At 43.9% G+C, this 24,247-nt stretch overlaps 1 protein-coding gene across 3 annotated transcripts in view; it reads left to right on the forward strand.

Moving 5' to 3' along the window:
* LOC135368048 (centrosome-associated protein 350-like) overlaps positions 1 to 24,247 on the forward strand; it is a 168,599-nt gene that overhangs the window by 88,492 nt on the left and 55,860 nt on the right. For all 3 annotated transcript variants that reach the window (XM_064601126.1, XM_064601128.1, XM_064601127.1), the window contains exons 18-19: positions 16,747 to 17,125; positions 20,106 to 20,191. In XM_064601126.1, coding sequence (XP_064457196.1) covers positions 16,747 to 17,125; positions 20,106 to 20,191 — 465 coding nt within the window. The remainder of the gene's footprint in view (positions 1 to 16,746; positions 17,126 to 20,105; positions 20,192 to 24,247) is intronic.

The following is a 24,247-nucleotide window of genomic DNA, read 5'->3' on the forward strand; positions in this document are numbered from 1 at the left end:
CATAGAAAAACAGCGTGATGGATGCTCGGTGTTGGAAACTCTTTTTCCAGTGTCACTCCCTTGGCTGTGCTATCTTCATAATTATTGCAGCACTCACGCTGTGAGAAGATTCCCAAACACAGATAACGAAACGTAACGGGAACTGACGCTCGCTTCCTTGGCACCGGTAGGCATAACGAAAGTAACTGAAGGAAATGTTGAACATGTGACACTTGCGAGAGAACTGCCTTCCAGGCCATCGTTGCTACTGCTCGGTGCAACAACCGGGTAATACTGGCCTTCCCCTTCTCCTCGGGGAATGAGAACATGGGGCAATCGAACCCAGCTGCGCTGCAGACCTGATAGAATGGTACAAAATAACTTTGGTGACGCCGGCGCAGGGCAACAGTGCGATGATTGCTGACGTATTAGAAATTTTCGCTGATAAGGCTTCCACATAAGCGGTTATAAATGTGTGGCAAGTATAGGAAGTAATTTGGCGACTCAAGAAACCTTCGACCTAATTGATTTTTCGAGCTATCAGAGTTTGAGTTAATAGGGTTCTACTGTACATTTGGATTGGCACGAATGCTAACGTTGGACTTGAGATGAATTGACATAGTCATTGTGGGGACTTTAGCGCCATCAGACAGGATACATTCTTACGCAGGCCTCAAGCCACCCCTAAACCACCAATGAATGCGTCATGTCAGCGTTGGTCTCCTCCATAGTCATTGCTGACTGAAGATGGCAATTTGAATCGAGCCTGTTCCATTCCCTTACGAAGGTCTTGGGCTTCTTCCGGTTCCAGGCACTGGTTACCACCCCATGACCAACAGTCTCTTTTGGACACTTCCACCATGCTGCGAGAGCAGCCAAATGTGTCGTGCCAGCTCAACCGTATGGGTTACTGCTTTACCAGTGTTGCTCCTTGGCATCCGTGGTCAACTTCTAGCTGAACTGATTCAGGCTCGTCCGTGGGTCCCAGCACAGATTACGTTACTCTGCGTAGCAGTCTCCATGCGAGAAATGTCAACAAGATGCGTGGATTTCACTTTTGTTTCAGTGTCGATGTACGAGAGAAGAGCGTTGGACAAATATAGCTAGCCTTGCTCCTGATACGGCCTCCGCTTATTTTTATACATCATGCGAGCCGTCAGCAACAAACGGAGCTACCCTTCTTTTTCTCTTGAGAACAATTCTTTTCAAAACTATCATTTGCTTCTTGACACCCCCTTGACGGACCTGCCGGGGCAAAGTTGCTTGGTGCTGGGTTTTGTTTTGGCCATGGGGAAACTCAAGTACCCAATCTCCAGCAGTTACTACACCACGTGACAGGCTTACTAAGAATCGCCGACCGATTTTTCGGACTTCTAAAAGCCACAAAATCTGCCAAAGTTATTGAGCAGTGGGAATTTTCAGTGAGTGACACAAATCTCTCCCAAAATGATTTTATTAAAGAAAACTCGGAGGCGCAAAAAAAAAAGAAAAACATCAATGTGCATCTGCTCTGCTGCGGGTATGGAAGAAATGGGGTCGCGATGTCTTTTGGCTCACAAGGCCAACTGCACTTCAACGTGTTGAAAAAGACGCTGAAAGCATACTTACTATACGTCCTCGTTTGACTGCTAGGGGAAAATTTGCGAAATCCACGATACAGAGTCTAATGTGTGCTCATTCGGCGCTTGAGAGGAACTTGAACTTTTACGCTGACTTCCTTCATGTCCAAACTGTTTTGTTGCGAACTGGTTACTGCTATTATTTTTTCTGGTTCTGCTCTTGTTCGGGTTCAGCAGTGTAATGAAAATTGCGGTTCGGTTCTTGCAAAAATAATGGTTTAGATACGATTTTCGGTTCGGTTTGACACCTTGCTTCTGTGGCAGGTTGAGGACTTGTGAAATGATTTGCCCATTAGTCATTTCGCACAAAATTGTGCACATTCATCCACTTCGGCGCGCGTTGCAAACGTTACACTTGTAGGCATTATCATACCTGAGCTTTAGAGGTCCCTTATGAATGCCTGGTCGTCCACCGATCCGTCATCGTCGTCGTCACCGAGGATGATACCAATGATGCTCATACTCCATACTTGCGTACTGTCCTTGCAAAATCTGGTGTGACGAAAACTGTTGGCTATTGTACTCCCTTTCACAGCTTCCCACGAGTCTGCAAGAATATGAAGACTTGCGATAAGGGTAACGTTACGGTTAGATTCGTTTTCGTAACACAGCACAGCACGCGAGAGCGGATGGGACCAGTAGAGAACCTTGACATTTTTTATGATTCCTTGGTCCATGGGCTGCAGGACACTTGTTGTATTCAGAGGCAAGAACTCTAAATGTATCTCCTGGAGGGTCTGTACTGCGCCATGTGCTGCGCAGTTATCGATGAACATGATAACACTCCTTTTCTCGTGCATCAACTTTCTGTCCAGCTTTCAGATACTATCTTCTTTTGGATCCTTCTGACATTTCAGCGGGTGTTTGTTCCGACATGCTGGTGTCTTCATCGTATTCGTTAGTATCCACAAAGTCGATCGAGACATCCTCAGAATCACTCGAAGGCATGGACATCATTTCGTAGTTTCACTTCTTGTCTCGAACAATAGCTTGTGGCGCCTGTGCATAACCTCATCAGTGGTGCGCGTGTGTAAACCCCGCCTTCATGCGCGCTGAGACGTTCCGTCAGCAAAGGCGAAGGGAAAGAAGAAAGAAAAAATGAAGGTGAATATGTCCGAAAAATGTAACTGTACCTGCAAAAAGTAGTCTGAATTTTCGGACGCCAAAATACATTGACTCAATGGGGCATCTGATAAAGCCGCAACTTTTGTCCTAAATATCGGAAAGTTCGAATTTTTGGAGTCCGAAAAATCGGTCGGCGGCTGTACTGAGTGAGACACATGAAACAGCTAGATACCTTGCCCTCTTGATAACCACCCTCGGTGGTGGCAGCTTGATGGAAGGGTACAAGTTGCTCAGGCACATGGGACGTTAAATGTAGTGTGCCATGTGCTGAGATTTAGGCACACGTAAAAGAACCCTCAGGTGGGCAGAATTAATCCACAGACCTGACCACTGTGGTGTCACTCATAATCAAAGTTGTCTCGTGACGTAAAGCCCCAACCTTTCTGGGTACCATAGGACCTGGATCCTTATTGTGAAGGGGCGCATTATTTCATTCCCCGCATCACCACCAGCAATGAGGTAGAGTATCGGCCCCTAGCAATGAAACTCCCCATTCATCACCTTACAATAAAGTTGTTGTTGCAATAAACCCTAGTGCTAAGAACACAAAGAAAGAGCAGAGTTCGAGGTAACTCGTTACTGTAACTAAGTTCCTTTTTTTGGTAACTTGTAACTTAACTCGGTACTTTTGCGCCGTGGTAACTTTCAGAGGAACTCGTTCCTTTTTCAGGTAGCTTTGCTAAAGTAACTTAAGTTAAGTTCCAAGTTACTTTTAACTCGCTTTTCACTCACGTCCACATATTCTTTTGCTTTCTCTCTGGTTCCTTCATGGCATTTTTTCCCATAGAACGTGATATTCGATCAATGACAGTATTTTATTCAGGAAGTAAGAACCACTGCCATTGAAATGAAGCTGAACCAGTGTGCACCTACAGGGGGTAAGGTGCAAAGCGTTCGAGTAGACCTCTATCTACCAGAGAAACGTCATCATGACATTGGTACACTGACTAAAAACGAAACAATTCGGAAGGAGGGCTGGGTTCCACGAACGGGCACTTGTTCGCTGCCTCTCATTGAAAGCAATTGAAAGAAAAGTAGAACCGAGGGTCACGTACCTTTAAGGGACCATGTCGTAACCCACTCAAGACCGTGGCTTTCGGGCGCGACCTTGTTCACCTCTAGCTTCGAGCGTAGTTCAATTCTACCAAATTTTGGCACTGTCGAACACTATGACGTCATTTGTTTACGAACAGGGAGAGGTCTATTGTTGGACATAAATGAAAACGATCTAAGCGTGTTACCCTCCTCTGCGGGCAACTCAAGATCTAACTCAACTGCTCACGCGCGCTGCACCTGCGTAATGCTATTTTCTATCCGGAGTAACTTGGAAGTAACTCGTTCTTTTTTTTTTTTTTTAAGTAACCCAGTAACTGCGAGTTACATTTCATGCTGAAGAACTTCGTTATTAACTTAGTTACATTTTGCACATGGTAACTTAACTTGTAACGAGTTCTTTTTGACGGGTAACTTCTCAATCTATGATGAAGAGCACTGACTGGCACACAAAAACTTTATTTGCCAAAGGCACACGCTTATATACAGAAACATCTCTGCTCCCATGAGCTGTATTAGAAGACGTTTTCAACAAAACAAGTGTCAACCTTCTTTACCACAAACCCAAAATCAAATAAATACGAGCCCATAAAACTGTCCTTCCACTACCTGCTCATACAGCGATCTCCTGCCTTTTTAATGAATAACACTTCCTGAAACAAGAGCACCCCTAATCAGGGAAAGGTAACAGAAACGGTAACAGAAATGGAAACTGAATTATACCCTAAATATAACAGGTAACAGTAACACAAACAGAAACGGCTATCGCACACTTAGAATACCTGAAACAGAAACAAAAACTACAGTAACTTACGGTAATAATTCGGGTATTAACACGAAATGTATTACAGTGAACCCTCGTTATTATGACCATGGTCTTTCCCGAAAATTTTGGTCATAATGCGGAATTGTCATATTAACGGGAGGGATTTGCAGAGGTTTCACTGCATTGTTCCCCAGGAGTATGGTCGTAAAGCGTGTATGTCAGATTATCGGGGGTCATATTAACGAGGGTTCACTGTAAATGAATACAGCAGCTGTTGGGCAGGAGCATAACATCTGCAAAATGGAAAAACAAACCGCGGAAACACATCGAAATTCACTCAAGATGTGAAATAATCTTGTTGCGAAACACATAAAGCGATGGGGAGTCACGGACGTCAGAGTGTAGACAATTCCGAAGCTTCCCAGAATAATAAGAAAATAAAAACGTACGATAGTTAGAACGGGGATAGGGAAGAGCTACCATTATCTTATCAGTTCTAAGATCCCACACATGAGTAAACCATACCGTGGATGATTTTGTAAAACAATATAAGGCACTTATGAATTTTCCCATTGGCAACGTTGTCAGGAAAAAGAATTTGCTTCTCTTTGGTCAGTCCTCCGTCGCTCGGGTCCCAAACCTGCTGCAAAACGCCGTGAAGAGCCGGTCCATTCATCGATTCTCCCCGTCAATCCTGCAAGTGTGCATCTGTCGTCGCACCTCACAGACCTTCTCTCCAAAACGCCAAAGTTCTGCCTTAATGTGAAACCTTCAAAGTTCGATTTCATCTCCGACGTGGACCTCATAGCTTCTAAGCTGCAATGTGGAACCCAGAAACATGCTTTCATTGAAAATTCGATTGCCAAGCTTTCCCATTGCACGGGTTCCCGCTACAGTGTCAAACCCCGTCCTGTTGTTGTGGCACAGGAGGAGTTGCAGGCTAAAAATCTGGCCTTGCTTCAAACTGACTGAGCGGTCGGACGCGATTGACAAGCTGTTGGTGCCTTTCATTGGGAACCTTCGAACTTTGAAAAGGGATGTTTTGAACATTTTGAATGAAAACGAAATGTCAGCCTTGGTAAAGAGTGTTAGAGGGACTGCTTCTTGCACTTTCTCTTCAAAATTTTTATTGAAGGATCATAAACCCAATCTACCCCTTAGAATTGTACCCAATGAAACTAGCACATGGCAGAAGTTGGTTTCAACCTTCATCCAGAAATCATTGTCAGTTTTAGATGTACCCAACTCCTTATCTCTGAGGAACAAGATTTTGTCAAAATGCTTTTGCCGTTTCATGGTTCTGAAATGTTTGCGATGTCATTGGATGTCAAAGATCTGTGCTATTCTCTTAGGAAACCTTTGCTGTTGAAACAGGTTTCGGATCTTTTGAATGCAAATCTAGCACACAACCCTTTTTTAGCCTTTTTCCTCACGTGTTCTGTGTGAATTGACCAAGATAGATGGGAATCTATGTATACTCCAAGAAATTTCGTGTTGTCGACTCGCGGCAGCCGCATACCCCTAAATAATAATTCCCGGGTACAATAGTCAATAGACTTTTGTTTTGGATGGAAGATCATATAACAAGATCTATCTACATTGGGTTTTAGCCCATTCACAGATAACCATAAGCTGAGCTTACTGACCACAGACGTAGCCTTGTCATATAAGTCACAAAGTGAACTACTTTCAACAAACATATTCATGTCATCAACATATAGGCAATAGTGGTAGATAAAAACTTAACTAGTTTGTTAACATAGACTTATACCCCTGTCAGACGGGCACACTTACGGCCTTAATGGCCACGGCCGTAAATGCATACTGTCATTAACTTCTTGCCAGATGGTCAGCAATACGGCCTTTGTGACAAAACTGAGATGGAAGAGCAACGGTGTTCCCGTAAGACAGTTTACGTCATTCCATCGAAACTACCCAAGCCTCGTCACCAAGCGCTATATAGCAGGATTTTGCACATTTCGACATTTAAATCGAAATAAAATGTTTTTTACCCGAAGTAATGTTGCCACCCTTTTTTTCGTGTTTTTCTGGCATTTTTGCACTTTGCTGCTTCGCTTTTTATCTCGTCTGTACAGGTGTTAAGTTCGTATAGTGACACCCTCGAACCACTTCCCGCGGCATCGCACCTTGTCGTCTGCATCCAAAAGGTCGAATGCCACTAAAAAAATATCCCAACCACTTCAAAGCAACTGTAGTTTGCTGTTGTATTTTCAAAATACCAACAAAACATTGTTTTCGTGTACTCTCAGTAAGAAAAAAAACGTGACTTCATTACATTACATTCAACGTTCACAAACTTGTTTATCGGTGTGGACATCATTGACAAAGTGCCTTCATGGATACCGTCTGGCAGCTTCCCAGACCTTAATGCCGTAACTTAAAAGGCCATATATGCGCACGTCTGACAGAGGTATAAGAACGGAAAGGGACCAAGAATTGACCTTTGCGGCACACCACGAGACATGTATTGCATGGATGAGGTGTACTGGCCTAGTGATACATATTGTTTCCTTCCTGTCAAATAACTAGAAAGAAGATCAAGTGCTGTACCACGAATCCCATAGTATTCAAGTTTCCTAATTAATATTGCATGGTCCACGTACATCGAAAGCCTTGGATAGATGAAATATACCCAAAGTCAGTAACATATTATCAATATTAGTTTTAATTATTTCCATAATGTCCACCAGAGCAAGCTCAGTTGATTTGCCCTTAGTGAAACCATATTGGGAAGACGACAGGAGCTTGAGATCAATAAAAAAAAATTCTAACCTAGTCAAGACTACCCTCTCAAGTATTTTACTAAAAACAGAGAGTATGGATGTAGTACGGTAATTGGAAATCGAAAGAGAGTCACCTTTTTCGTAGACTGGTGTAACCTCTGCTACCTTAAGTTTATCCGGAAAGCAAACCTCAGAAAAGACAAGGTTGATGAGGTGGGCAAGAGGACCTGATAGCAGGTGCTGAAATTTTTTAACGATTTTCACTGAGATACCGTCATGACCCCATTGCAGCTGTATTATTTAGTTGCGCGATAACAGATTATATCTCACCTTGATCAACTTGTAGAACGAGAAATGAGGCGACCAGGTTCTACTGAGGTTGATGGGTTTAATGACGGTTAATGGCGATGAACCGAAAACGAAAGCTCGGGTCACGCGCAGTGCTGCGCGTAACCGATGGCGGTGCTTGTGGTGATGATGACGCTGCTGCTACAAATCGATGGTAGAAAAAATGAAGCCGGGTGTCGCTCAAGATTCAATAAGTTAACCGATTGACAGTCCCAGTACTGGTAAAGAAGTTGTTGAACATATCAGTAATATTAAGTTTGTTCGAGATAAGTGTTCCATTGTTATCTCTAATTGCCATAATGTTGTTTTTGGTTACCTGTGTTCAATGCCCGATTGACGGTTTCCCATATCTTCTTTGTGTTGCCGCGTGCTTGCGTAACGCGGTCTTGGTAATACCACGTTTTTGCGTCTCGAAGTGCCGAGCGTAGAATGTTGTTGTATGTACTAAAATGTTTACGTAAAATTTCATTATCTGGATGCATACGTACCTTTTTGTTGAGGTTATTTTTGCGTCTAATACATCGCAGTTGAGATGTCGTTACCCAGGGCTTCCTTAATTCATCCTGCTTACTAAATTCTACAACAGTAGTCTTGATAGTCACGATACAGTCAAACTCCTTTACAACGAAACTCAGGGGACAGCAAAAAAAATTCGCAGTAAAGGTATTTTCGTTAAAAAGGATGTCCATTATTGGACCTATAGGCTCCAGCGGGACCGCAAAAAAAATTTGCTGTAGTGTTATTTTTGTTAAAAAGGTGTTCGCTATAAAGGAGTTTGACTGTATTGCTAATTTCGTCAACGAATTGGTCAAACTTGTTGCTAAGAGATGCGTCATCGGTCAGAAATTCCCAGTTAATATCCTGCAACGATTTCTCAAGCAAATCATAATCATAAGCATTTCTGTAGATTTCTTTAAGGTTTTGTTGCAATCCCTGTGTCACAAATGAATACGATTTCGTGATCTACGAAATCGTATTTGTGATGATTTCATTTGTTTCATATTTGTGATGATATGATCTAGTGCTGAAGCAGTTCCTGTTCCCATGTATCTAGTGGGGGACTTGATCACTTGTTCACATCCATAGCACAAGATTAACTCCAAATATTGCGTAGAAACTGAGCTGTGTCTCAGAACATGAATGTTTGTGTCACCGAGCAATTGTATATTGAGTTTCCGTGAGGAAAGCTCATGGAGTAATGCTTCTAATGCTGTTAAGAATACACTGTTGTTCACAATTGGAGATTTGTAAATAACACCGATAATAAGTGGAGAATCCTTAAATGCTAAAGAGGTGAGACCACTAGCCAGAGGAATCTCAATGAATATGCTTTCGCACATAGGGAACGTCGAGCACAAGGTTACCACAGACACTGTAAGGTATTTCGTTGCGAATGTAGTATAGTGCAATGCCACCATGACCACCTGACAATCTATTCAAGAATGTGCTTGTGTAGCCACCAATTTAAAAAAGCATTCTCGTTCAGGTGTCAACCAAGTCTCAGATAATGCAATCACGCTAGGTGAAGAACAAAAGGGCAAAACATTTGTAATTATTGGATCAAAATTCTTATTTAAGTTTTGTACATTCATATGTATTACACTTCGGTTGGCGTCCTTTGCAACATTTGCATAGTCACAGAAAGACATTAGTGTCATTCGTACTGGTGGTGTGAAGTGATAAAACGAAAAAAAAAAATAAAGGAAGAAAGAAAAGAAGAAAAGGTTATAGCATGCATCATTCAGCTTCCACAGCCTATCACTTAAGTCATTGTAGTGCTCAATGCATACCCTTTCAGATGTGGAATCCTTCTTTACAAAGATATTTTCATTGCGAACCCACACAAACATATATTCTTTTTGTTTTGCTTGAAGCCTTGCTTGATGTTGCAAATGCATAATGTCTTCTGATGCTTTTGCCTGGAACAATGCCTCCAGGGGAATAGACAGCCTTCTGAGTGCTGTTGGTGCACTACACTAAGGCTTAGGTCTCACAGGAATTAGGAGTTACTGCTGTTGCTACTCGCATTCTTCCAGCCACACGACGGCTTTATTATGTTTAATTAAACCACGTTCAATACGAGTTCCTCAACTAAAGTCTACCCATGTGAAATAATTCCAGAAAAAATATGATTTAACGTGTCAAATGATGTGAACAAAGAATTCCTTTGAAGTTAATCACCTGTGTGCAGGCCACTTCAGTGAAGCACGCACTTGTGCAACACACGTATACATGCAATTATAGAGGCTCTGTCTCGATTAAATGGAACGAAAATGAGACACACATCAAACTGCAAAGAGCCACATTGAACACCACCATACATCGGGCTCCTCTTAAAGTACACGGATTTCATGAAATGCATCTTTTTTCAAGATAATCAATTTCCACTACTGTGGGTAGCGAGGAAAAAAAGTACTAATGGCTGTTCTCTTAGCATTTTTTAATGTTTTCCACAAAATATGCACGCATACCTGAGGCTTGGGGAGAAAATTAATGCACACCTCAATCGTTTACAATGAGATTTATCTTTCTGTTCTGCCGGAAAACTGCACATCCTCCTCCCGCGTCCAGGTTTCCGATATTACCTGTCAGCATCATGTGGTATCGTCCACATCCTCATTCAGTGTGTGGCCTGGTATGACGACCGCGTTGACTTTGGCGTATCAGATTTCACGGTTTCTACTTTTGATTTGCTCTCGCGATGATGTCCCCAAATTGTCTGCAACGTTGATGCACTGTGGCTTTGTCGCTTCAACCGCTTCATCTTGCTGTTATTGGACAGACCTCATGGAGACACATGTGGGTGCGAGCTAAGCCTAACATTATACAAGTGACTAATGGATTGGATTGCAGTGGCTATGACTTCCTATGACTGGGTTGTGATACGTAAGAGGGCGATTATTGCAGATATACATGTGGGGAACTTCAAGTCAAGTTTTGTTATAGATACAGGCTCTTGCATCTTGAAGGCTGGTTGAGACACATCTGCACTGATAACTAACATCTGTAAGCCTACCATTGACGTTTTGGGATGTGTGGCTCAGAGTGTCAGCTACAGAGGCAAAGATGCTTCAATAATATTTTATGTTGTTCCACAAGGAACATCACCCCTTGATTTAGATGCACTCTAGGCTTTGGGCGTGACCATCGATGGGTCGGCTTTGCGGCAGGGTGACTGAACAACACCTTTTTTTGTTTCCATCTCTGGACGATTTTCGGTGGCGGTTTCTGTTTCCGTTTCCTTTTAAGAATTTCATTTCCATTTCGAGGTAATTTCGGTACTGGTTTCTGTTTCTCATCCGGAACTCGTACTGTCAGGTTTTGGCTTTTTCGTGTCAGATATTCTAGTTACACAATGGATGCAAAAGGACGCCACACCAAACACAAGCACTAAAGGTTTAATACAAAGTTTGTCACGAATCTTATACATCGCAAGTAGATGCCTCTCTAGGTTGCGGAAATGCATGCCTTTAAGTCTAAAAAGTCTCCGCTCGTGCGCGAAAATAACACGTCATCCTAAAACTTTGGCGTCCATCTTGCTGCGCAGTTGGCTCAACACAAAAGAAAGTCCCGAAAGTAAACGAATGAATGAATGATGACGACTGCAGGAATAGTGCGGATATATATAATTTTCATATTAACGCGAAAATGCTGAGGGAAACGTCCTGCAAATTTGGTTTCCGTTAACGTTACCACTCTTGAATTTAGTTTCCGTTCCGGTTTCTGGTACTGGAAACCAAACCAATTTTGTTTCCGTTTGTTTCCGGTAGCCCACCCTGCTTTGCAGTGCATGCACACTGATATATGCAACATAAACTACGAGGAGATCCAGAGGAATTCTCAGACCTTTTCTCTCCAGGTTTAGGTCTGGCTAAGGGTTCTGCCCACAGAACTAAGGTTCAACAAAATGCAACTCTAGTACTTAAGGTCAGTCTATCATCACGTAATGCTACATGAAGACAGTAGAGACCTGACAGCATTTACATGAAGAGGTGTCCTCCGCTACAAGCAAATTGCATTTGGACTTGCGTCTGCTCCATCTGCATTCCAAAAGCTGATAACTGTGATCCTAGAGGACTGCAGTGTGGTAGTATACTACCTGGACGATGTTGTAGTGTTTGGAAATGATGCAGAAAAACACATCAAGAACGTGCGCAATGTGCTACAGTAGATAAGTGCTTGTGTACATTCTGTGTCGAGGAAGTATCATTTGTGGGGTGTAACATCACGGCTGAAGAACTTAGCCCGCTTCAGTCAAATGTATCTGTGTTACTGGAGGCTCCGGTACCAGCATGCTGCTGAACCTTGCGCTCCTTCCTTGATACGGTGAGATTCTAAGCAAAATTTATTCTCAACTTTGCAACAACGATTGCATCACTTTGCGAACTCTTGAGAGGAGAGATGGACTGTGAAGGCACTGGAGTGCTTCGAAGATGTCAGAGACACACTTGCTAAGTGTTCTTTGTAAGCAAAGTTTCACAGTAGATTGCCAACAGTAGTCACAACAGGTGCATCTGGGTATGGATTAGGTGCCTGTTGCAGCAAGTATACGGCAAGGAACTTGGTACTTCATGTTTGCTTTCCAAACGCTTTCTACCCAGTAACGGGAATGTTCTGAATATTCAGAAAGTGAGACCCTTGCATGCGTTTTTGCCGTCGGACGTTCGCGTACGTACTTATGTGGCTGGAAGTTGGTTTTACAGACTGACCATCGAGCGTTAATTACATTATTGACCTCACATGGATCTGGATCAGCTACGCATTTCGTGTTGGTGTGCTCGCCTCTTGAGTTAGTTTTACTCCACAGTACAAACGAGGCGTAGACAACATGGTCACTGACGCCCTGTCATTGCTTCCCATATCAGGATCTGAAACAGTTGACTTGGAGGAGAAAGTCACCTGCTTGTTGACAGATTGTGTCATTGAGGAAGAACTTTTAGAAGCCACGCATGGTGACGAAATACTTGACAAAGCTCCATACTATATGCAAGAAGCTTGGCCCTCCCAACAGAAAATTACTGGTGCCCTTCTGGAAAATATGGGAGGAGTTGTCGGAAGCTAATGGACTTTTACTGGGAGGTGCACAAAACGTCATGGCTCCATCCATGCTCAATGAGAGAACTGTCAGCATCGCACACGAATGTCACCTCAGTATTGTTGAAACAGAACAAAGGCTGTACTGGTGGCCGAAGATGGACTCACAAATGCGAGGCACAATACACAAATGTCTGATCTGCCAATCAGCAGACAAGTCTGCAAAAGCCTTTGCAGCGCTTCTCACATCTGTGCCTGTGCCATCAGGCACATGTGAGAAGCTGAGCGTAGATATTGTTTGACCTTTCGGAAACTGACCACCTTCAGAGTTGCAAAGTTCTCCAGAGTTCCCAAGGAGGTTATTCCAGAGCTCCGTCAGCAGCATCGTCAACGCGCAAAGGGCCACATGGCACAGAAGGCACTGTGGTTGTTGAAGGAACTGGGCAGCAGCATCAAGTAAAACAGCCGACAAACGTAGACTGGCAACGAAGCAGTCTGAAGAAAACTGTGCCAGGGGGGAAAAACTGCTAATGCGTTAAATTGTCTCGATAACTGTGTTCCAATTCAGCGTTAACCGTAACAAGTGTTTACCTTTATCCAATGTTTTGTGCGCATTTCTTCTATGAAAGGAGGAAATGTGGTGTGTCAGTTTTGGTTCCGTTTTTCTTACAGTATTGTAGTGGAGCTGTATCGCCGCGGGCATGATAGAATGAAGAGAATAAAGCGTGGATGACACTACATACCCAAGTGGGGTCAATGCATGGGGTCTCTGATATGCCAGAGTTTCGTGTCCTGTCGCCAAACGTTGGAAGAAGTGTTCTGGATCCACCAGCGGCATGGCTGAGTGGGCTAAAGCAGCCGCTCATTGGTGGTAGACAAGGCCGTGCTGAAGACTGTGAGGCAGTGTGTTCGAATTCAACCGCCAGCTGTGCTGTCTGAGGTTTTCCCTGGGTTTTCCCAAGACTGTCCAGACGAATGTCAGCACAGTTCTCCCTGAAGTCGGCCAAGGACGAATACTGAACCCCCCACTCCTTGCTGCTGTCCTCTCTCCATCTGTCCATGTCTGTACACCGCTCATAGCCACAGTTGCTTCGCGGTGCTAACGTGCAATAAAAAATAAAAAAAGTTGTGGGTCATCATCGAACAGCTCCAAGTTCTCTTGACAGCACTTCCACCGAGTGTCCTTTCGAAAAAACATTCTCTGTACCTATCTTGCACTATCCTTGGACATGTCCAGTTTTTCGTGAATGATATCTAAACTGTTCCTATCGAGTCTCCTCAGCTATTTGGGACACCTCCATTACCCTATCTGCCAAAATGAAGCGTTTCACTATCTGGCACACTTCTACAGGACACCCAGTGTGAGGGTCACTCTCATTCGACTCTTCCCTACTTAAGCTGCTTTCTCCAAAACTGCACTTTGTACAGTCGCCGACCGATTTTTCGGACATGCTCGATTATTCGGACTCGTTCGCGGAACGGCCGTGGGTCCCATAGAGATGATGTATGAGAACGTCCAAAATTTCGGACTCTGTTTGCCCAACCCGCGAATTTCTCTCATGGGGTGACGGAAAACATTGGTATCATCTGAAATTCGTATCAAAAGAAATCAACCAACTAGAATATTGAAGAAAAAAAAAAGGCAGTGATGATTGTTGATTTTCCATTCCTCTGAGTAGAAGAGGTCTGTCGTAGCGCTTTTGCGTCCTCGTTTTTGGCCACCGGCCCAGCACGTGCTGTCAGCCCGCGAGTCGCGCGACAGCGCTGTAAAGCGAGCTTCACCTAAGGGTGGGTGCACATGAGGGACGCATCCCCAGGATAGGTCCGAGGCGGGCGGTGACGTCACGTGGACGGTGAAGTCCCCGTCCCCGCTGAGCATTCACACGGGACGAGGGATGGGAGTGGATAAGTCCGTCTCCAACAACACTTATCAGGCTGCGTGAACCAGTTTTCTCACTTTTCTGCACTGTGGTTGAACAGAAAAAATGACATTTTATACATTGCGAAACATTATTGCACCTCTAGCATTCCACAATGGAGGGAACCACTGCACTAGCGAAATAAAAAAGAAACTGCTACGTCGATGACAACACACATTTCGTGGTCGCCGCCTTTGCGTACAAGCAGTGTTGCCGTGCCGCGGAATCATAAAATCTCCACTTCGTTGAAAAGAAAGAACTCAAACTGCACTGAATTTTCAGCGAAGGAAACAGACAACTGTGAGTTCTCGAGTCTGGACACGTAGTAAAAGCTATTTACAGTACAAAGTGACAAATGCATATGCAAAACCTATCATAATCATAATTTATCTGTTACTGTTCTGTCGTGCAGTAAGGTCACATTTCCACGCCGTGCTATAGTGGGTATCGTATTTGGAGATCCGCTTGCTCGTAGCAGAACCCTCGTTTTCCCCATTTTTTCTTGCTTCGTGAAGATCCGTACAAGATTCCTCTCTTTTATTACGCTGTTCTTCGAATACCCTCTGCTTCAGCGGTCAGAGCTGTAAAACAGCCAGTCGAAAAAAGAAAAAAAAGTCAAAAGACGCTGCTCCATCCTCAAGTCCCCCGCCAACACGGGGACCGTTTGTGGGTTGGAGACGAATGGTCCGCGGTGAGATTCCGGTCCTCCGCGGACCGGAGAAGACACACATTTTGATGACGTAGGCTGTGACGTTTACACCGTCCGCGGACTTATCCCGGGGATGCGTCCCTCGTGTGAACCCACCCTAAAGCACGCCTGCGTTAGGTGAAGCCGACTTGCAGACTTGATGACGGTGGTGCCTCTGTCAGTGTACTCACAGTGACGAAATGTCGCTTCGGGAAATAGAAGCTGATGTTATCAAGCAGAGCTGGAAGCGCGTTAGGAAATCGACAAATTTTTCCAGCCTACTAGGGCTTAGTAAAGTTTATTTTGAAGCAAAATTCGTTATTTCGGACTGCTCGATTCAGATTCGACTCAGACTCATGCGCGATCCCCGCTGAGTCCGAAAAGTCGGACGGCGACTGTAGTATGAAGGAGCAGACTTCCCATAAACTGCCACCATGCATTCAAGGGTCTCCTTTGGCTCCTTATCTTCCTTAGTAAGAAATTTTATGACTGATCTCTGCTCCAAATTGTGCAGGTATTTAGAATACTCACATACACATTCACCCAACATGCTGTCAGTCCGCCAGTCACACTTGCACTGAGCTCAGGCAGCGTATGTGATTGATGTCTTAAAGCATATCCCAACACGAACTTGTTTCAACTCGCTCATTATTTTCTTTCATACTGAGGAAGATAAATTATAGAACGCTCCTGGTGTGATGTCACCAGAGCAGGATGTACATAGGGCATAGCAGGGTACTGTAGGGCATAGGGCGTACTATAGGGGTTCCAAGAACCTTCACCAGAGTTGAAGCACACCTATGGAGTTTCTGGATGTCTGTCTTACCTGCACAGACCACCGCATTTACTGGTAACACAGGGCCTATTCATAGAAGTGATGGTTGTTGGATCAAGTTGAATCGGCTGGAAATCTTTGGTCCACTCAGCATAGTACACATGACACTTTAGGCACTTCGTAGGCACCTTAGTCCATGTAGTAGGGTCTCTGTCTTGGCAGTTTGAATGAAGATATGCATTTACAACGACTCTTTTACAACACAGTTTCCACAGTTCTGTGGTAGTTGTGATGACTTGACCTGGTTCACCTGACCACCTGGTTCAGCAGTTCTCAGGAAATTATTGGGTTAAACGCTGTTTTTGCTGATTAGAATTGAAGGGAGTAAATATGGGGTGTTACCAGATATGAAACTAAAAAATCAAGCCTTAACTATTATGCACACACCATCAGATTTGGAGGACAACTAACATAATACATCGTGGAAATTGGAAGTGCGGAAATCGTATTACTATTTTGAAGTTCTAGCGGGAGTTTGTGACAGTAATGACATTAATACTAATGCTTTTTGGTCACACCTGTAGTTGTTTCTTTCACCACGTTATCCAACTACACTCGCTGGTCGTAATACACAAAAATGAATAGTTGTAATTCATTTTACACCACACATATGATAACTGTCTTCTATGAATGCAGGTACATGGTCCATCTCTGCTTCATCATCAAAGCCAAGAACTCGCAACCCTTCTGACAGACAGCACAGTGGCAGCTGCATCGGCCCTTGCCACCAGTCTAACTATGCAGAAAGCGTCTATGCCTCAAAACATTCCAGCGCCTGTCGTAATAGCCAAGCAAGAGAGTGAACCATCTTCTCCCATTGCCATACAGTCTCTGGGTGGCAGACAGAGTGTATCAGCTGATGAGCAAGATGTTGGAGCAGCAGAACAACACCTTGATACGAAACTCAACAGCCAGAACAGCGGAAACTCGGGAGAGACTGAGTGTTATGACGCGTCACTAAAGGATGATGACAACAACACCTCTAAGTCAAAGGGACTTGAACAAAACAGTGCAGGTATGTAAGCCATCTTATTTTGCACCTACACAACGAGGGTAGGCTATGCTCAGTGTAGTAATGGTTGAAATCTAAACAAGTACATATGACTTTCATTGATTTTAATGATTTTAAACGGGTTGAACTGAACCTGATTCAACCCAATTCTCTTTGAATCAGGTTGAACCAAGTGTAAATCTTTAGTTTACTCGCCATAATAAACATGACACACCAGTGGACACATAGTACAGTAGAACCTCACGAATTCGATCTTGCTTAATTCAAAATTCCGGTCAATTCGAAAGTATTGCTGCGGTCCCGTCTTCACGCTTTGCAATCTGACTGCATAATTTCGAGAAAACAGGCCCTATATCCCGCTTAATTTGCACGTTTCCTACCGAATTTCATCATCTTCCATCGGCTTCCAATCCACGCAACAACGACCTGCCATAAAAACCATGTGCTTGCTTGCTTTCATTTTGTGCTTTTGTTGAGATCCCCTTAGAACTTCACATCTTGCATGTGGGCTGTGGAAACAGCGCGCGGGTGAAGTGCAAGGCGCTGACAATGAAAGAAAAGTGGCGATCGTCGCAACCGCGAGATCTCCACCGTGCTGTATCTGCCGGTGATGCAAGCCCCAAGGAGGTCTTCGCGTCTTTCGAAGAGTACACCAGCATAGAAGACACAGAACAGACCTGCACCGCAAGTCTCACTGGGGTCATGGTTCTGAACGCAGCTCGTGGAAATTAACAGAGCGACGACAGCGGTGATGGCGATGAACCTGCATGTGCGCTGTCGTTTTCGGAGGGTTGTTAAGCCAACGGCATGCACGCAGTGATATGGAGGACTTCGTAGCCCGCTTTGAACGAACGGTGACGTACGAGCCATTTTTGGAAAGCAACAAACGAAGATAAGTGAGTTCTTCGGTAAATAAATGCACAATTAACTTTCGTTAATTCGACCCTGGCAGGAACGCAAAATTTGATCAAATTATCTGAAGGTTGAAATAAAGAATAGGCGGAAAAATCAACGAGGTAAATGTCACTTTGTGCATTTGTCTACATTTGGTCGTGCTTGAAACACGCATCTGTAAAACCTGCCACGTAGAGCGCGCGCCATCTCGTCCGTTGTCCAACAACGATGTTGTTCAGTTCCACAAAGTCCTCGAACTTCGCCAAGCGCACTTTGTTTATCGGACTCTTGTCGCATCGACAGATTCCGGTGAAACGTGAAACAAAAAACTGAGCGGAAAAAACGAGCATTTCCTCCTTGTCTGGGACTTGCCAGAACTATGAACCACCACCAAATGGATTGAGTTTCAGCGCATCGTACGCTGTCACCTATGCATACGTAAAGGATAGTGTGATGGATGTGCAAATGTGCAAAGCTGTCTTTTGTGCGTGTACAGAACCACCAATGCTATTGCTTGCATATGCAAAGACGACAGCGTACAATGCGCAAGACCTTGTGGTCATTGGTATGGATAGGTACTGTTTAGTCTCCTTCTGCCGATCTGCCACCTGAGCTTTAAGGCGAGCTTTTCTGTTGTTATGTGTGGTGTGAAGTTGCTGCATGGTTCGTGGATGCATCGGTCGAATTATACGATGTGAACTCCTCACATTCGAAATGACTTTTTTTATCAATAGAGACACATGGGCATTTGACGGGATGTTCGAATTCAATCAAATTAAACAAAAAAAAAAACTAATTATGGGAAGTCTATTGTATTTTCCTTCACCATGTGCACAGGTTCGCTCATATCGAAGGCCCACTTAAATGGAAAATTTTTCCCTGTCAAGATGACTTCGAACTAACGAGGTTCTACTGCATTATTTAGTCCATGCATCTGAGAGGGTCTCTGTTTTGATAGTTTGTTTGGTCATATTTATGCATTTACTACAGTTTCCAAAGTTCTGTGTTAGTTGTGATGATTTTGGATCTCCCTGGTCCAACAGTTTTCGAGGAAGTATCTGCTTAAACCCTGTTTTTGCTAATTTGCAGCGGAGGGTAAATATTGGGCATAATTGGGTACAACCCTAAAAATTCGGGACCCACGCATGAAGCACATCTGAAACTCACGAATGCAAGAATCAAAAGCAATGATTGAATGATGGTCACAAGGAAATGGTTCCTTAGAGGATGTGGCTATCCACCTTTCGCCAAGCTCATCTGGTTCTCTGAACTTGCGTTTTTGGATGCGATGATGATTTTAACCACATATTTTCGGTGCAAAAATGTCCGTTATAATCATGCAAATACATTCATGAATAGTTGAACAGGCACTCTCCGAGGCAATGCAATGTCACGTGGATTTACGCTTCCGGTGAGAAGTTCTGGAGTTGCGTAGCGTCACTTTGTTTTCAACATAAAAATAGGCTTATTTTCAGCGCATAACTGCACTACTAATTCTACGGAAAAGGGACATAAAATCTATCGCGTACCCTGTGATCATGCGCCTTTGGACAAACATGCAGACCACTTGTCACTAAATGCCGTGCTGTGTACGTACTTACCATGTTGAATTGTGTGTGAAATTACGAACTCATAATGTGAAAAGAATTTCATTAACGTCACAACTTCTTCTCAAACTAAAAGGAAATGACTGCGTACATGCGTATGATCCTCAGAATGTAGAAGATTGCTGCATGAAATACTTCCTGTGCATTTTTTTGTACCGTATCTCAAATGCTGCTCATTATCTTTGTTATCTGAAACGTCAAATGGACCATGTTGTAACGGAACATTTTGCGCAGCAGAAGATGGCAGTTTCAAAGCACTCTCAAAACGAAACCGAAACCGAAACATGCATGAAGTGTCGCAACATCTAAAGTTTGCTGTAAGAAATGTGCGTGCAAAATATTTGTGAGAGTAAGTTACTTGTTTTGGGGGGGTGGGGGAGACCACCTTTGATGTCGAAAGTTGGAAGTCCCACCATGCGTAGCACCACCCCTCAACTTGAAAGTTACCCATTATACCTCTCTGTCTCTCTTTCCCTTTAAAGGCTCATTTACCCCAAGGAGGTGGGGAAGAACAGATGCTTCAAAGTGTATGTCTCCTGACTTCTATTCTCCTCTTAGCACAGATCAGGCAAGTGACCTTTTCCTATCACTGCATTAGTGCCCCGTGTTTTCAGATTTTATGGTTTTTGAAAACTCGGGGGTAAAAATCGTGTTTTATTTCACGAGCCACGAAATTGTGTGATTTCGGGTGGAAAACAAAAAAAAAAGCAGAGGGCTTCTCGCGTTTTAGATTGACGTAAGATGTGGAACAGCAGTGCTGAGTGTATAGTGTTTAGCGATCTCCAGTGCCCATATTGGTGGCTGATGTGGCACTTTGCTGAGTTAGTTTCCAATTTTTATCGGGTTTTACCGTATGTGATGATGATGATGCAAATCAGGGAGGTAAAAACTGGTTTTACCCTAAAATACTAGGCCCTATGCATACTTTGTACCGGACCATCCTCCGTTCCATGTAAAACATTTTATGAAAGGAGCAATGAGGTGACATTTAATGTCGCTCGAAATCCTGCCTCATCTGTCTATATGTCCACCAGGGGTTTCCATGCAAAATATTTTTTCTCTGGGGTGTGCTAGAGCTGTGCGATCAGATTTCCAAAAAAGAGGCTGACACGATCCTCGTATTGGAATCTCCGTTGGAGGATGTATTGGACAATTGTTTTTTCTTTGCAGCTCACACGACGCTTATACAGGGTCCGTCAAGATAATCTTCGGGGTTTGTAATGGAGATACAATAAATAGAAACAGTATCAGGAAGCTAAAGTAGATTATGTATTATGCCCCAAATCGTTATGTCCATACTGCAACTTGGTCTGCTTCTCCGCTGATAAATTGCGAAAATAAAAAAAAAATAAAAATGCCACTGCCTAGCGTTTCCAATCAGCTATACCTGTAGTTGAGCTCCTTCTGTCAGATGACGAAATGGTCGAACACGGACGATATCGAAACCAGGTGAACAAGTGGAATTGGATGCAGAGGACTGTTGCCGCATTTCACCGTGTCTCCATCTGACGGAAGGAGCTGAAACACAGGTGTAACCGATTGGAAATATTAGGCAGTGGCGTTTTTTTAATTCGCACGATTTATCGGCAGAGAAACAGACCACGTTGCAGTATTGAAATAACATTTTGGGGCATAAGACGTCCTCTAACATCCACTTTAGCTTGAAAGATGGAAGTAACTGAAAAAGTTAGCCAGCTGTAGGACTCGACCCCACATCTTCTGAATTACCGGTCCATGGCTCTACCAATTGAGCTAAGCTAATACACCTCCCCAGCGACTTCCAAGGGTGTGTCATCTGAAGGGACAGATCATCCACTCTCTCATTCATTTCCCTTTCACTCTTACATTTTTGCTCACTCATACACTCATATACATACAATCATACGACAGGATCGACGCAAGCAGCAACTGTTGACACAGCAACATGAGACAATTGATGTTCTGAGGCTGGAACACATAGAGGGGACTAATACAAGCCTCAAGTGCAGGCACTGAGGCTTGTATGTATTAGTCCATGTTCTGTATGTATAGTCATGTATAGTCTACATGTATAACATGTATAGTCTACATGTTCCCACCTCAGAACATTAATTGTCTCATGTTCACATCCAGTTTAGCTTCCTAACACTGTATCTATTTGTTTTATCTCCATTACAAACCACAGAGTTTATCTTGGTGGTCCCTGTACGCTGATACATCCGCTGACGTAGACATTCACAGAGGGCATGTGAGCACGCTGACATACGCTGACGCACGTGCACATACCCGCTGTACATGCTCGAGCTGTGTGCCACTGGTCATGTGAGGGGAGTAGCATACGTCACGACGTTCTGCTCTCACTCTCATTCTGCAGTGCGCTCTTCTCAAGAGGAGGAGAATTCTTCAAGGGCAAGCAGAGCAGAGGCCTCGAGCTCGCTTCGTAGGTCACCCGTGCTAGTCGTTCTTTCGCACATAAGACACGTGGATACTTGTGTGGTCTGTAGGGTCGAGATTGTTTATCCAATTCCTTTGTCACATGGTCGCCAGTACATCGGTCAAACCAAACGCCGCATTAATGCGCGTTTGATGGCACACAGCCCTCGAGGAGAAAAGGACATGTTCTGCGTGTGAGCTACGGTTCAGGGAAACAAAAGTTTTGTTTAAAAGCCATAACTTAGAGGTTGTTCCGCATCAAAGATGCGGCTCTACTCATTAAACAGGCAGGTGATAGCTAGGGCCTGACTTTTTAGGGTTAAACCCGTATCCGCCCGATATTTACCCCCCGAACGAAATCTGTAAAATTCGGGTTTAACCCGAATCTACCCGAAAACATCCGGGTCGCGTGGCACACTCATTAAAATAAAGTTTGATAACATTGCTAAACACTAGTTCCATGTTAAGACAGATTTTTATTAAACAAAAAAAAATCACCCGAATACACCCGAATTCCTGACGACAGAATATGCCGTAACGGGATTTAACCCGAATACACCCGAATTTTCAAATGAAAAATATCACCCGATATTTACCCCCCGAATTTGGCCAAAAATAAAACCCGAAAAAGTCAGGCCCTAGTGATAGCTGTAACAGTGTGGCTTCTGTGTTGTTAACTGCTAAATTCAGCAACTTATTGAAAGATAAAAAGGTGGAACAGGTTGTTGAGGGAGGGGGGGTCATTTGTTTGCTTTGGTGTGATAAGAAAGCTCTAGGTGATTGTGTCGGCCTTTGGCTCTCACTAGAGGTCGCGCAAGCTTGTTATACGTTGGCGTGTGCCTGGTGGATTGTGTTTGTCAGTTAGTGCTCTCCTGTTCATTTCGTCCCTTGGTTACCCCATGCTCCATGGTTTTTATATTTTAAAATTGAGGAGGTGGGGTGATCTGCTTAAACACTGATGGAGTCAAGTCATGGTCCACAGATTTCATGTTCTTGGCTGTCTGCAGATAAAGTTGCCATTCTGCCAGGAGGTTTGAACCTTGTGTTTCTCTGGCTGGAATGTTCTTGAAATCAATGAGTTGATGTGACAGAGATTTGACCTGTAGTGGCTCCAAAGCCCTCATGCTTTTGAAAAATTGCCATCTCTCACTGTTTTCAAGGATCTCCTGTGCTTTGTGAGCTGCTTGCTGGATGCCTCTTTTTAGCTCTTCTCCTACTTGAATAGCTTCTTCTGCTTCTACTCCTTCCTGCCTCATTAGGTTAACATAATTCTCCACCGATGCAGTTTTCAGACAGCCGCATAATGCAAACATGGCATTGAACACCTTGTGGGAAGCAACTTGCTGTCCTCCAGCTGCCCTCAGTAGACTTGCGGCCTTTTTGCAGAATGCTGCTCTGCAACGGCTATAATATACCTGAGCTCTGTGTAGTGCTCACCCATCACAGAAACACGAGTGTCCACCTTAGCTGCGTATCTATACCTCTTGCGCAGTCACTCAAGGAGTGAGGGATAGTGAACGAATCTGGCTGCTTCTAAGGAATTCCACCTAGAGTTTACAGGCACAGGCAGTGCCTTAGTGTCTGCAAGGTAGGCTTTGAAAAGAGAGTGTTTCCCACTTGATAGATGGAACACTTTTTCGTGTGTGCGACGAACTTGTCAACAATGAGAAATGATTTGTACAGAGTGGCACCGAGGTTGACGCTGCACACGTCACGCGTTCCTGCAAAACAGTTTATTGCACTCCCAAAATGCCTTCTTCATGTAGGGTGCACTGTCAGTCACAAGTGCCGTCCTTGAACTTGGAGTTTACTTCATTCGTTAACACCACGTACACAAGGACTGGCTGTAGTGAATTGCTCATCGATGACTGCCTTTACGAACAGTACATTCACCACCAGTTTTGCTCTGTCATCTGTAGTTTCATCTACACCTACCGAGACTTCTTTAAACGTGTCCTTCAGTGTGGAGTGGTGTCTCGTGAACAGTTTCTCACGCAGTGTGTTTGACATATCACCCGTTCGTGATGCAATTTAAAAAAAACTGGAGCCCTTGGGCTGATCTGCCTTTTCAGTCGGTATAGTATTAGCAGACACTAACATATCGAGAAACTCCAGGACATCCCTTACCTCCTTTGCTGTCACGACTGTCTCCAGAGTCTGCAGCCTGACCTGCTTTTGGATTCCTGATCCGGATGCTGTGGGTTCTCCCCTT

Source organism: Ornithodoros turicata, chromosome 9 (assembly GCF_037126465.1).
Source record: "Ornithodoros turicata isolate Travis chromosome 9, ASM3712646v1, whole genome shotgun sequence".
In the NCBI taxonomy this organism is placed as follows: domain Eukaryota; kingdom Metazoa; phylum Arthropoda; class Arachnida; order Ixodida; family Argasidae; genus Ornithodoros; species Ornithodoros turicata.